This window comes from Strongylocentrotus purpuratus, unplaced genomic scaffold (assembly GCF_000002235.5).
Source record: "Strongylocentrotus purpuratus isolate Spur 01 unplaced genomic scaffold, Spur_5.0 spur5_scaffold_2, whole genome shotgun sequence".
Taxonomy (NCBI): Eukaryota; Metazoa; Echinodermata; class Echinoidea; order Camarodonta; family Strongylocentrotidae; genus Strongylocentrotus; species Strongylocentrotus purpuratus.
Window position 1 is genome coordinate 2,077,570 of NW_022145605.1, and position 15,819 is coordinate 2,093,388.

The 15,819-nt window shown below is 37.8% G+C and overlaps 1 protein-coding gene and 1 long non-coding RNA gene across 2 annotated transcripts in view; one reads left to right on the forward strand and one right to left on the reverse strand.

The window, feature by feature from the left end:
* The window catches only part of LOC585317 (ribosomal protein S6 kinase-related protein), an 86,588-nt gene that overhangs the window by 43,832 nt on the left and 26,937 nt on the right, over positions 1 to 15,819 (reverse strand). Inside the window, exons 3-4 of the mRNA XM_030991413.1 lie at positions 10,213 to 10,296; positions 426 to 494 (exon numbers count right to left, since the gene is read on the reverse strand). Coding sequence (XP_030847273.1) covers positions 426 to 494; positions 10,213 to 10,296 — 153 coding nt within the window. The remainder of the gene's footprint in view (positions 1 to 425; positions 495 to 10,212; positions 10,297 to 15,819) is intronic.
* The window catches only part of LOC115926589, a 30,105-nt gene continuing 21,838 nt past the window's right edge, over positions 7,553 to 15,819 (forward strand). Inside the window, exon 1 of the long non-coding RNA XR_004065143.1 lies at positions 7,553 to 7,640. This is a non-coding gene — a long non-coding RNA (uncharacterized LOC115926589). The remainder of the gene's footprint in view (positions 7,641 to 15,819) is intronic.

Sequence of the window (15,819 nt, forward strand, 5' to 3'; positions counted from 1 at the left end):
CAAAATCTTACATTTGCATGCTGGGCTTTTTGTCCAATAATTGTTAAATTACAACTATCAGTCGGATGATTTTATTTATTTTTGCCCAGGAGCACCTTTTGATCCCTACCCCCCCCCCCTTTCTAACCGGAAAGAGAGAGGGTTATATTTCTCCATAAATGCTGACCTAGCTCCCTGCATAGTGAGCAAGGATTGATGATAGATAAGATAGTGGTGACGCTCTGGTTCAGCAACAAAGATGGAGGGAGATGAAATCAGATCATCTCCTTCTCACACTCCTGTCTCCTTTGATCTTACATCTCCCCCTCCTCTCTCTCTCTGCCTCTTACTCTTTTACCATTCCATATTTGAATGGGTGGCCCGTTCTCCCCCATCCCGGGGAAGCTACGCCACTGAAATGATAAATGAGTTGAGTTTCTATTTACCTGTATGCTAACCTCTTCTTTACACTGCTTGATAGCTTCGCTCCGGATCACTTCAAGCTTGGATAATACCTTGAAAAAGAGAGAGAAAGACAATGAAAAAAATAGATTAAAAACAAAGTTGAAAGCTGGTCATGCGATTGCATTGTGAAAGAAAAGGTGTGGAATGGATCAAAAAAATTGGTCATGTAGCATGTAAGTATTGGTGTGTACTGCAAGGTTCTGGAGTCATCAAAATCATAATAAATTTGGCCCAGTCTTGGTAAAGTAACAAGCCCTGTACACAGAAAGATGTATATAGGACTACACAAATGGTGTCGGGCCTACTTACCTTGATTTCCTTATCTTTCTATGCTCATTACTCAGCCAATATACATTTTCTATCAAAATTGTTTGGCAAATGACATTTATTTGTAATCTTGAACATTCAGTGTAAGTTTCGTTTGATTCTGTGAGAATTCATTTCTCTTTTTACCAGAAGTCAAGTTTATCTTTTATTCAAAAACTAGTTCAAAATGATTTAAAGGATTATCTTTATGTTAGTTTGGATTAGGTCCAAGATTAAAATTGGGAATTCCCTAACTGTTTGAAATTTACAACAAAGCAATTGTCATCTGTACTTAATGTATAAATGTCAGATCTAAAATCCATCTTGGATTGCAGACTCATTTTTGGCTAAAGACTAGCTCTGCGTTTCACCGTTACACTACTTTCCCTCAAATATTGCTCTTGTTGCCTGTTAAAATAAAAAATCAATCACAGAGACAGCAAATTGTAGAAGAAAAATCGATACCAATTTAATTTTTGACAAACTGTCATCAAATCCAATCATCAGAGAATTCTGAAGGACAAGTTGACACACTACATGCATTACCAAAGAGTAGGTGCTATGCTGCCCTTCCATGACAAAACCGCATAACTGACATTTCTTACAAAATTGAATTATTTAGTGTGGGTGACTCAGAACATCAAGTTCCACATGTTAAACTAAAATTTAGGGTTAAAAACATACTGTAAAAACCTATTTCAATAAGTCAACACTGAAAAAAAAACATTAAAACACTTTTAATAGTAAATTGAATTGCATGTTTCCTCCTATATCTCAGAAACACTAAAATGTCAGTTATGCTGTTTTGTCATGGAAGGGCAGTATGGGTCAAAATCAAATGTATACAGATTTGTTTACAATGAAAGACCTTCTTGCACATCAACCCTATATATTAAGAAATATTTGCCACCTTCTGAATAATTATACATAGCGAGGCACCTAATTATGTAAAAACCAATCTAAATCACAGGTAATTTATTCTAAAAATTACTACGGCTGCACAGACTGTATACTCCTTGAAGGTGAGGAAAGGTGTCATGGCCTTTAAACTTTATCCTACTTCATCCTACTTCATTTACATTATCATTAGCACTAAGGCTTTTTTACTCTGGAGAGTGAAATCAATAAAAAGGCACAAGTCCTTTGAAAAAAATCAAATCCTAAGTGTATCAATAAGATAAAAAGTAATTGTCACAATCTACTCCACACTTCAAGAAGTCCCTCTTTGCTGACCTCGTCTTGATAGCTATTAAATGAAAGCCATTATGGTGAGTGGACTGCCATTAGTGTATTGGCCAAATCTGGAGAAACAATGTATTAACCCCGCCTGGAAGTGTCACATCAAGCCAGGTGATTGATGCTTCCCTTTAAGGCATGATTAACTTTTCACCAAACATGCAGTCGGTTGAGAGCCAGAAGGGTGTTAGCTCTATCTAAAACTAAATGAGTTCACACCCATCTTTGCTTTCTCCATCAAAAAGTAAATGAGTTAACACATTTGTGGCTCGATATATGCCATAAATCATACAGTATTGCTTTCGTAGCGGCATGTAGTTAAAAAATATGCAATTTAGTATAAAAGAGGATGTTGCTATATATTATGAGAGATGGGGATATACCACTTAGAAATGCTTGTAACACCTTTACGAGAAAGTATCTAAAAGACAATAACCATATTAATGCCCTGCAGGATTAACTTTTTCCTGGCCTCACAATAACTGGATGGATGCAATGCTGTGATAATTGCAATTTGATAGAGGCAGGTGGTTATTGCTTATTTTGACTGAAAAGAAAGACCTATAAGTCAAATAATTTGCATTAGTTTGAGCATCATCTAACATGTCCCTCGAAGGCATAATGGAATTCAGAGTAAAGTTATCAGCTTATACAAAGACGTCTTCACTACAAGAGACAGGTAGGTCAGTGCTAAACAAATAAGATTCAAAAGCTAAATGTAAGGTTCAATACTGTGCATTTTTAACTTACACCTCATCTAACATGTCCTTTAAAGGCATGATAGAATAATTAAGGAAAAACATCAATTCAGAGTGCCCTTAACCAGTGCATGATGCTGCAACCCTGTGCCAAACAAAACTAACTACCGGTATAGAGAGAGATGTGAAGTTCACTATCTCATTCTTAACTTGCATTTCATCCACCGAGTCCCTTTAAGGCATATCAGAGTTCAGAAGAAAATACATCAAGCTCAGACAGAGTTGTCACCGTTGGGGCACGAAGCATGCTACCCGTGCCGAACAAAATTGCCGCCAAATGGCTGCAATATTACTCGCCTGACTGCTCCAGTGCTCCAAGCCTTCCCCAAGGAATACCTTTGTGTAAATGGAAGCAACCGAGAAGTCGATAATTACAATGCGATGATGGTCTTTGTTTGAGGCTTAATACCTTTCTCAAAAGAGGTTTACTTTGGAACGCACCTTGCTGAGAGCTGGATAGTATGCAACACTGAAGTCAGATCAGATTTTTCTTGACCTGACTTCAACTCAGGTCTGATTTTGGCTGTCTAAAAGCACCTACCGTATTTTCCGGCAATAAGGCCGCACCGCCGCATAGGCTGCACCCCCAACTTTGACATTTCAAGGAGGGGGGAAAAAAAGAAAAAAACAGACAAAACAAAATAATCATAATTTTCTCGAAAACACTATTTTTTTTTTACAAACTGATACCAAATTCATCCATATTCTTATAATTTACCGAACACACCGCAATCTACAGAAAAGCATATTAAAGAGCAAAACACTTTCCAACTAGGTGAAAACTTGTTCTGCTTCATAGACAAGAAGCAAACCAAACAATAGTATTTCATTAGGATTTAGACGCAGTAACAAAAGGCATATTTATAGAGTTCGCGGAAAGTAGAATTGAGAGCCGAATGGGGAAAATATTTGATATTTACAAATACGTATGTATGGGGGTAAAAGCCCCTTGGGAATGAGCAGAGTTAATAAGCTAATGCGAACATGGCTTAACTTCAGCCTTTATAAATAAGAATATCAGAATCAGAATTGGATAAGAGACATTAATAAACAACTCAGCTTTCAATGATTCATCAAATCTGACAGGGCAAAAAACTGCTAATGTCATAAAAGGTTTAATAACTATTTGCTTATTCATGAGACGTATAAGGGGTTTTCCCTGAAAATCAATTTCTTAGAACAGGAGTGTCTTTGTTTATCTTTTGCTCAAAGTTTCATCATAACCTTTTAAAAATTCTATACCCCTTTGAAAATTAATTTCTCTCTCTCTCTCTCGTCACACTTTGCTGCTCATACATAATGTTCTTGCTGTCTTTCTTAGATATGAACATATGACTGCAGTGGTGGATCCAGGATGTGTTTGTTTTTTTGTTTTTTTTTGGGGGGGGGGGGGGTGGGGGTGAGATCTCCACATTCCTTTCTCTTTATAAAATGAACAAAAGTTTTCCATTTCATCTAAGCAAAATATCTTTAATGAAGGCTCAGGAATGATATTGGTAAGCCTTATAATTTGTTTTATTAAATTCTTTGTAAATAATGAAAACAAGACTTTTTTTGGTGAGAAAAAAAATTATGATTGATTCTTTGTACAAACCCCATATATAAACACAACATAATAGTAAAGAAATATTGGTTTGCAATACTTTACATTGTTTATTTTTTTAATGAGCCATCCTTTGAAACCTTTCCAGGCTGTATAAAACAGACTTATCAATTTAGTTTATTTTTACCCTATCTCTATAGTTTGGATGGCACTGAACACTTTATACAAGAAGCCTATGGAAGGGCCTCCTATAAACCCTTCAGAACATTCCACCAGACTTTGATCTTGGTTCTCTATTACATGAAGCCAAAATACCCTCATAATCACTTAATCCATAGCATCTGAACACCTCCAAATACAGGGAGAGGGGTATGCTGGCATGGAATAACCCCTAAAGCTTGTTGGCATGCCAGGCAATAGCTCTTGGCTCAACATTTCATTGTCACATTTTATGCTGACCTTTAGCGGTTAAACATATAATAATTACAGACAGGGAAATACTAACAGTCAAGTCAATTTAGTTAAAGGCAAGGATCATTAAGGTAAATAAAGGAGACAAGTCATTACAGTAAGAATTTGAATGGCATGTCCTCACTCGGGGTCATAATAAACTCCTAAACCATCTCAGTGTGAACAACATTCTGAAGTTCTTTCCATTGTGTATTATACCTTGATCCTTATTATTTCACCCATTACAGGATACTCTCCACATATCTTTGTACCTAAATACAACCAGTTTCTCTTTTTAAAACCTGAATTAATCATTTTGGCAATTAGATGCATATATATCATAAAGCGCTTAGAGACACTGTCAAAGTAATAAGCAGTATATAAACTCATAATATTATTATCATTATTACAATCCAAAGATATTACTTCTGTCACGTTTCTAAATAATATTCATATTATTCATAGGTTTCTTCATAGTAAAAGAAAATGGCAGGAACAACTAACTATACGCTAATGGGGATCTCATGTCCTTAACTCTCTAACCTAGCCATCTCCTCCTTCACAATAAAATACATATACCAACATGCTAAACTGATGGCAAAAGGATGAATAAAGTCATGCATGAATCAGGATGGGTAAAGCACTTTCTAGACAGAAGTCAGATCTAAAACATCTCAGGAATTTCAGCCCAGGAATGTTACTTGATCAAGGGAATCCTATGGACCCCTTGGATGTAGCTAGGCCTCCTCAGAGTCTAATCTAGACCTGTATTTGACCTTGGTCTCAGACTGATGAAGATTCAAGTTCGCAGTACTAACGACCTTGCCATGTGTGCGAGGCAAAGGTTTCCTTATTAACAAAAAGCCAAGTGTTAATTCAGCCATGGACCCTACTCCACTATTCAACATGTCGTCTCACCATCTTCCGCTTTTCTACACATTAGATGAAAGTTGGAATTGGTATGGTTCAATGGGTGACATTTTACTCCTAAAATGTTATAGCATTCATTGAGACAGTTGCAAGTTTGTCAAAAAGCTGTTGGAGGAGGGTTCTTCTACTTTTGTAAATTATGAAAGTACACAAGGTACTACCTTCAGTTACCCTAGATCAATAAAATGTAATAATTCCTTGCATGGAATCAAGTCCATCAACTACTATGTGTAGCAACTTCCCCTTCTATATCTCTACGTGAAATAAGAGCTTGTGAATACAGGGTAAATCTATAAGCACCATTATCAATAATCCACTGTAATACCTTATCACATACTTCTTGCAATGAAAATGACCCTACATGCCCTTTAACTTGACCTCCATTCTATAAAACCAGATGGCATCATCACTAAAATCAGAATCCAATGTCCTGCTTCAGTTTCTCTTAACAAGAAACCAAAAAACTTAGAAAGAGAAACACAAGGTGGATGATAAGTATCTGAGAGATTCAGACCAAGTGCACCCACAAATGGCCCTTTCCTAGAACTTCACTTCCTTCAAAGGATAGCAGGGTATCTGATATTCTTGTGTGACTGTAGTTGATACCATTTTATGTCAAAGAGGATGACCATGGGTGCATGTCAACAACTCAACATGATTAAAGGTAACGCACAGAGCTGGTCGAATCTAGGGGAAATAGGGTTCCTTAGTTTGTAAATCATTTGGATGTAACTATGAGAGATATATTAGCATATTTCTATTCAATGGCTCATTCAAAATCAACTCTCTCTCTCTCTTGGTCGTTCAGTTGGTCGGTCGTTTGGTCGGTCAGTCGGTCGTTCGTACGGTCGGTCGGTCGGTATGTCTGTCTCTGTGTCTGTGTCTGTGTCTGTGTCTCTGTCTCTGTCTCTCTCCATCTCTCCTCCCCCTTCTTCCTTTCTCACTCTCTGTTCAATCTCTTTCTCTTTATTTATGTAGTAGAAGAAAAGTAGAAGTAGAAGTAGAGAATAATTCATGAACAAATATCAATTACTACATGGCAATACCAAAACAAGAGAAAGATGTTTCTAAATTTTCATTTCATTTATTTATTTATTTGAATTATTATTCTCTTTTTTTCTTTGAAAGGGGATTCTGTGAATACAACAAGAGCACCACAAAAGCAGATATAAGTACAGTTTTACTATATAGAGTGATAGATCCAGAGAGAGGAAGAAAGCCTGGACAGGAAAACAACAATCTATATTTTGTCAAATCCGTCATAAAAACGACGCACCTTTGAAGTGAATGCAAGCCGACATGGCCTAGATAACTGAGCTACATGTAGAATCCTGTCATAATTCAAACTGTCTGTCTCAGCCGATACATCTACCTCAATCTCAAATCATAGACTGAGATAATCAAGACACATGCTGCCGTCCTAGATGGAGTAGGTTTGATTTCCACTCCTACTGTCCCCCTTCTTCATATTCGCATGGCGCGTCGTCTGCCATCAGACAATTTGAAATCTCTGTTTAGTGTTGGAGTGAGCACCTTAACCATTAGATGATTAAAAGTGGTGGTCTCCATAATGGATAGAGAATTTTAAAAATGACTCATAAAATCAAATAAAAATAAAAGGACAAACTCATCAAAAATTGAGAAAGACAGAATAGACACCTTTGGGTCAGCTTGCACAAAGCTTTGTGATATGACAGGTTTTAAATCTGTTCATACACAGTCAGTGATGTTTCACAATGCGCCATGGTCCTTTTAGTTAAATTTAAAAAACAAAATGTCTGAATATAAACAATTGTCACAATTTTATTTAAAAATTGCTCACATCTAGTGTTTAATGCAACAGGTCTATTGGTTTATAAATATCATCACAAAGTAAAATTATGCTGTAAATATTACAGGAAAGGAAGAGCGAACGAACATTGCCGAAAAATAACGTGGCTCGACTTGTTTGTGTCTCCCGGAATTCCCGAGAGGTCAGTGATCTTCTTATTGCTTCCTGCCCTGAAATAAGATAATGATCTGAGAATATCGTTGGACTAATGATCCACGACGTATACAGGGGATATGATTATGGATGAAAGCCAAGCTATAGGGAAAACATGATACAGCCTTGGCATTGCTCAAATATGTATGGGCCTAACTGTCAGCATCATATGTGCTTGGTATGGAAATGCTTTAAACTTGCCAACAATCGTTGAAAACAGCATTTTAAGGGATTGTTTTCAGGGTTCAACACTTTCTAAACAATGGCTGGCACCTTTAATACTCTAGATGATTTGGCTTGTTTTGTTTGGTCTAGCAAAAAAAAAAGTTTGGCCAGGAAATTTTGGGAAATTAATAAAACTTGACAAAATTTCATCACGAACAATACCTTGAGGAACTTTGTTTGCTTTATAAAAGATACAGATATTGCTATTTTGAAGTTTCTTATAATATAATAAATAAAAATAATAATAGTAGGTTCTTGTATAGCACTCATGTCAGCCAGATTTGACCCTCCTGGCGCTCCCGATTATTACTTAACTACAATAATACATATATTAGCTTATAATATACATGAATGCTTACATTGTATTGTTGTTCACATTCTTTTTCTAGATATTAGTGATAATAAGGTGATCTAGTCGATATCTCCTAATTATTTGAGGTGTCACTGAAACATAATAACAATGAAGACAATATTGTGCAAAGCAGGTTCGAGCTCTCAGCTGATGGTACATGTTACACTGGTTTTTTTTTTGCGCATTTAAAGTATTATTTGATAGCGGTGGCTATTCAGAATTGGACCCCCCCCCCCCTTTCACAAAATCCGGGATCAGCCTCTACCTATAATGCAAACATTATCATAATTACCAGACTTGATATCAGTCCAGATGCCAAAGCGATGAGACACCTAGTACAGCCATGTGCAATGTGGAAACTATGGCAACAAATAGCTGTAATTGATGAGGCTTTGTCTGACTGGCAAGCCAATATGAGAGGCAGTCAAACGTAATTCAGAGTTCCAGTAAGAACAGTTCTACAACACATGCATCCTCTGAGAAGTGATCGTTGGTTGTTGGTTATGACATCAATCAAATTCCTAGCTTAAAGCCAATTTGAAATACTCCCAATTGAGCTTCGTTTTGAGATTTTCAATCTCTTAATAATTTGTTTTCAAGTAATAATCAAAATATTGTTGTAAAGTCTAGGCCAGAGTAAGCAATAACAAAATATTGACAACTTGGTGAAAGTGGCACGTAACAACCATTCAAATTTCATTTTGTCTGTGACAACTTCCTTATTTATAATGCTACCCTGCATCCGCCCGTATCCCCCATCCACAACCTTATGGCCCGAATTCACAAAGGAGGTTTGTCGACAAACCTCCTTTTGTTATTTACAAACCAGGTTTGTAAAAAACGTGTCAAAACATGTCATATGACGTACATAAACCTTGGTTTGTCGACAAACCTCCTTTGTGAATTCGGGCCTGTGAGTTTCAAAGTCCCTTAGTACAGAAATGTAAGGAAATCTTTCCCATTGTAGAAGTCTGATATCTCAAGAGGAAATACACAAAGAGACAAGGAAATGCATCCACTCAAGCAAATCACCAGGGATGGCAACAACTATCTCATCTATAGGTATTGACTTGGGAATTGTTCCCCAGATTTCAGGACCATCAAGGCAGGTTTTTAGCGTCTTTATCTGTCTCTAAAATCTCTATTTTCTCCACCCTCCATCCCTGTAGATCATTCTCCATTAGCCAGAAAAAGCTTCAGCTTGCCATATCGGAGCCATCAGTGCTCTTCTCAAGGAATTACACCTACTTCAAAGTTCCTTGTCTCCACTTGCCACAAAGGCAAGCAATCCTAACTTGCTTAAGGAGTTAGCCCAAGCTTTCGAGCATCCAGGGACATCCTCACTGGAAAATTCTCATTGGCCAAATAGCAGGCTCTCTCTCACTATCTCTTGCTTTCTCTCCCAGTTTTCCGCCCAATGTTGTCCTGGTGTGACCCCAGATTTCAAGATGAATTCCTTGGACATCACTGGTCCATTCCTTCCCTCATCCTCTTTGCCTCACACCTAGAATGACTCCCCCCTGGCATGATGCAGGATACCAATATCAACGACCAAGCATCATAACTTCATGTTATCACTATCAGGATTACGAACCATACCCCCACATCCAAAAAATTATATGCCCCCTCCCACCCTACAACAAAGAGGGGAAAATTGTCCTAGGATCAAGCTGTACAATCATAGACGAAGGAGCACAAATGTGATATATATATATTTTAATCTAAAGGGCACTTAATGCATAACAAATTGTGTTTTTGAAAATTACTCACTGAATGACGATTTCTATTGTTTCAATTTTTTTCTTTTTCCATAATTTCGTAAAAGTCCTATACTTAGCAAAGTGCAACCATTGGTGAGGACATTATATTCTTATATTAAAGAGTACGTTTGAAATACCTTAAGTTCTTCATTTTATGTAAACTAAAGTGGCATCTTTGGATTAGTGACGCTATCTTGAAGATCGCATGTAGCATAGCATCTTACCTTCATAGCATAATTCTCTCCATCCTCTTTCCTCTGTACCTTGAGCACCTGACCGTAGGCACCCTTGTTTATCTGATGAAGAATCTGAAAAGATAGAAATCAAGGAAACACAAAGATGAGGAAAGTGCTCTCTGGGTTGTAATAAAATCTGGAAAGGAAGAATGTCCATTGGGAGAATGAGCTTTGTAGTGGATAAGTGTAAGAAGCACCCGAGGGAGAGAGAGAGAGAGAAAAGGAAGAGTGGGAGATATGGATACATAAAGCGGTAATTGGAATACATTAATAAGAGGGGTGGAGAGGTGGAGAGACAGAGACAGAGATGGAAGGGGAAAGGGAGAGGTAGAGAGACAGAGAGAGGATGGAAAGGGAGGGGGAGAGGCAGAGTGAACAAGAGAGAGGGGGAGATGAAAAGGAAGAGAAAGAGAGAGACAGAGGGAGAGAAAGAGAGAGACAGAGGGAGAGAAAGAGAGACAGAGGGAGAGAAAGAGAGAACAAGAAGAGAGGGAGATATGGAAACATAAAGCGGTAATTGGAATACATAAATAGGAGGGGCCATGGAGAGGCAGAGAGACAGAGACAGAGATGGAAGGGGAGAGATGGAGAGACAGAGGGAGTTAAAGAGACAGAAAGGGTCAAATACAGAGACAGAAACAGAGGTATTTAATGAAAAATAGAGAGTAGGAGAGAAAGAGAAGAAAAAAATAGTTACTTTCCTAGACCCTCCGTAACTAATAAAAAAAAGTGATTCACAGTTCACACTATTATTTATTCATCCACGGAGGATAAATGACTTAGAAAAGTGGAGCAAGTTTTATGATGACAGCTAGCTGCAATTCAATGAGGTCTGTAAATGATTATTAACCATAGAATATTGAAGACAGTGTGTTGTATAATTCACCAGGGAACAGACACTTCTCATCGATAACAAGCAGTTCATATCTCATTAAGACAGGAAATGAAAATGAGTTACACAATCTCAAAGTTATGATTTCACAAGAGTAAAGACATAATTGGTCATTGAGAGATAGAAGGGTGTTGTTAACCCTAAGGAAAAAGTATTTGAGTTAAAGGTAGAGACCAGTATGGGAAACTCCCCAATTTCAAAAAATGAAATGGAAGCTCTTATTACCAATCATGTGAAAGAATATGTTTTGACTAATACATGATGATAACAATTTTCTCGGGAAACCGTTTACTAATTGATATATTTGGTAAATTAGTTTATCTATTGTAATGTGATGAATAAAACGCACATGTGCATATTCCCATATACATCTTTCTGTGTACAGTGCTTGTAACTTTTCAAAGACTGAGCCAAATTTCTTATCATTTTGATGATTCCAGAACCTTGCACTACACACCAATACCTAAATGCTCGATGATCAACCTTTTCTGATCGATTCCACAACGTTTCTTTCACAATGAAATCGCTTGACCATACCTGGTCTTTATCTTTAATGACCTAACTCTCAATGAAGAAGATTTAAATTGAATTCATATAAAGCTGTGTTTTCACACAGGGGGTAATAGAGCAAATTATTTGTGAAATTTCTTATCTACCATTAAATATGACATTCAGCAGTACCTGACACGAAAAATATGTTAATTTCTTCCCTTGACTACCTACACCTGTAGTAATTATTATGTTTGAAAAAATATTGGTAGTGTGATTCATATAAATGTCAATTTTAGGTAGATTTATTTTTAATTAATGTGAAAGTGCTTGAGGCAAGCAGCATATATACATCATCTGCTGAGAGCAAGAATGGCTTTAAACCAAATCCTTTTTACAGACTCTTCTTGCTCTCAACAGATGAATCATAAAACCTCATACACTTGAGGTTAAACCCACACAGAATAATGATACCACTAATACCGTTCTGTGTGGGTTTCAAGAAGTACTCTAATTGAACTAGGGGATCGGTTTACATTTCAAAGCCCGTAATGCACAAATTGAAGTTGTACATTGATAGTCTGTGTAATCGGACAATCTCCGGATGAATACTTCGTTAAACGATTAATCATCTGTTGTTGTTATCCTTAAATTTATCTAATATCATACTATAGAACATATAGCACTGCTAAAATGGCATTAATTTCTTGGTATACATATCGCACAGGTCAACTATAACTAGGGTACAAAGCCAATGGTCTCCTCAGTTTCAGAATGAACTTCAGAAGGATATGTATCGATGTCTCATTGATATGATAGACTTGTGAAGAGTTGTACAATGACAAACAGGTCTGTTCTTTAGACTAGTAAAGAGCTTTGCATTTAGACGAGTATTTATCCTGCTTGTATATAACATCAAGTTCCGACAATGTATTAGCGCTAGACAGAGGAAGGATAAGTGCATTTGCTAGAATTCATAATGCGTTTTTTTTAAAGAATTTTCCAAGCAAAAGAAAAAAGATATCAAATCCCCCTCAGTTTAATACAGGATCACAGAAAGGGTATCCATAGTTCATGCACAATTTCTCACTTGCCAGTGCATACAATTGTTTGTTTGATCAATTTCATGTGTTTTGCTATCCATACAATGTGCACTACACTTAATTAACCTTTTCATGTAACACAAATATGCTTTTCATCAAACTAAAATCTATTGCTAGGTTTACATTATGTTCCCGGCAGCCACGGCAGCCCTGTTTGCCTGAATCGTAGTGCGCCGCTTCTGATCTTGGACATTTTTCTCTGTATTCGTGTTTTGTTAGGTCTTGCCAATTTTTTTAATTACCTACTGTTACGTTTTGTTACGTTCACCCCCATTTTCCTACGGCCTACTATAGGTTTATCGTCCTCACCATGTCTGCCGTGGCATATTTTTTTGACAGTTTAAAAAATCTGGCCCGGCATCCACGACAATCACGTTTGCCTATTCCTTCCCCCCGCGTTGTCTCACGTCAATCCCGTTTTTTTGTCCACACCCATCTACACGTCATCAGCTGCCCGCTAGAGAACCGTTACTGCCACAGACAATACATAGCTACTACGGCCTTCTTGCCGCACACCTATCAAACTATGCATGACTGCTAGGTTTATGGAATTGATTAAAATACCGGTAATATCAATGTCAGGAAGCCTGAACATGTCTGCTAGAAAAGAAACTTCTTAGTTCATGCTTCAAACAGCACATATCAATATTTGGTAAACAGTATCATGTTCAAGATGAATATCATATATATCCCAGCAGACAACAAACACTGAAAACACATTACTCCACCCACCCACCCACGGTGCCTTTAATCTCCATCCCTCTAGCTGTTTGCAGCCTGAATTGGCTTTCCATCACGTCATTCAAGCATAACAAGACGTCTTCTCTAATGGCCCGCTAGGGTTGGATGACGGTGGTGATGCTCCCGTGAAGTAGACTCCAACATCACATCCTAAAAAGATAAAAGCTGTAGTCATGTCCAGGGAATCCTCATCACCCCCATACTACAATTACAGACGTCCATCATCTTGATGTACGCATGAACATCTCATAATAGCATCTTCAAGCCATCTCTCCTTCCAAACTCCAATTTCATCTAAAGGTCACATGTTTGTATGTGTTCATCCACTCCGTCTTGTCTCTCACAATCAATTAGGGATTCCCCCTTTGTGAAGGAAAATGATTTCAGATATGGATGGGTGACATTTTGAATATGAAGAGGATTGAATATATTGTTTCAGTATTTTCCTGTAAATGTCAGGTGTTGATGGGAATCCAAGGTTCATTAAAGCACCGTGTTCCAGATTCGTTTCTCCGTTTTACCCTAAACCATACTTCTTCTTTACATTTTATATTCTCTCTAATCTCTTTCCTCTTTCCTTTTTTCATTTGTTCCAATTCTCTGTGTACAATTTATCTGTTCTTTATAAGTTTTGTTTTATAATCCAAAATCTGCCCCCTCCCTTCCTGTGTTTGGTTCCCCTTTCCCTCGCCTCAAACACAACTACAAGAAATCTTCACTTGGCTTAATGATAATCCACACATCAGGGTAGACAAAATGTAAGATAAAGATTCAAACTCATAATACTGATTATCTATAGAGCTCCCCTTCCATAACAAAAAACCCATCTAGAGATGCATCTATCTATATTGTTATTGTTTCTAATTTCAGGATGAATAATGCAAATGAAATTGTTCCATGTAGCATGCAAAGCACATGAGACATGCACGGCAGACAACTGTCTACTGTCTAAAAGCAGATAGATCTGCCGTTGCTACGTAACCTCATCAAGTTATCTCACTCGGCAATCAAGCATGACAGCATTGTCCGTTTCCTGTCCCATGTTACAGACGAGGTCATTACCCATTGCAGGTGTAATAGGCCTGTCTTCATCAGCTTGAGATTGCCAAATATCCTGCTATTTGAATTATCCCGATCCAGTTAATTTGCTTCTTCGTCAGCCCGAAGTTGCTATTAGCGGGATATTTGGTCGAGATAATCATCCCAAGATATCTTGGGCTAGTTTGCAAAATATCCCGCTACTTGTCACATGCTTCTTCACCAGCCCTAAGACTCACACTATGCGCAAACGCTGAGCAAGATATCTCAAGTTAATTTTTCGAGCTCGAGTTTCAAATTTCGAGCTGATGAAGTCGCTATTTGTAACTTCGGGATTATTTCCTGAATCAGAAATAGCAGGCTATTTGGCGATCTCTAGCTGATGAGGACGTAGGCCTAGTGTGATACGAGACTGATACAATTGTACCGCTTCGGAACGTGAGACGGCGGCGTATGAGGGACGATGTGAAAGAGTATAGGTCCTATAAGACGTGGGAAGAATGATAGGTATGCGGGCATAGATGGATGGATGGAAGGAGAGGACTAATAAAGCATTCTGAAGTGTAGTTTACACAAATCATGGTAATGAGATTGAAAGAATGGAGAGTGGAATGGAAGGGACGAGGATAGATGGAGAAATGGGATCAGGAAGATGAAAGAAGGCAGGGGAGAAAAAAGGGAGAGGAAGGGGAACAAAGAAGAGCAAGGATACAGAACTTTGTGAGAATGGAGAGAAGAGATCAATGGTAGGTTGAGGGAACAGAAGGAGATATGGGAGGAGCAAATAGAGAGGGAGTAGAGAAGGGTTAAAGAAAAATGACAATAGAAAGTGAGAGTTGTGGGAAATTGGGGAGAGGGGAGGGACTGGTGAGAGGAGGAAAGAAAGAGAGAGAGAGACAGAGAGACAGACAGACAGACAGATAGAAAGAGAGAGATGTGTGAGGAGTGGGAGACTGATAGAAGAGACATCTTAATGAAGGGAAGAGTCAGGGAAAACACAAAGTGAAGGAAAGACAGCCCAAATTGTCCAAACGTACAGTGAGCAGAGCAAAGGAAGAATGTATACAAGAAGAAAGGGGTAGGAGAGACAAGTGAAGAACCTACTTTCTTCCATAAAGACAACAATAGAATAAAGTCTAGAAATGTAAAGGCACATTTCATATCATGATTGACTTTCAATAATGCTCATATTATGCAATATAACAACACAGAATGGGAAGAGCAAGGGAATGAATCACAATAGTTTGACAACGATCCATCATCAGAGACCACTGTAACATCGATCAAGGGAGAGTGATTTTACAAGGATGGACAAAAACATATGATGATAAG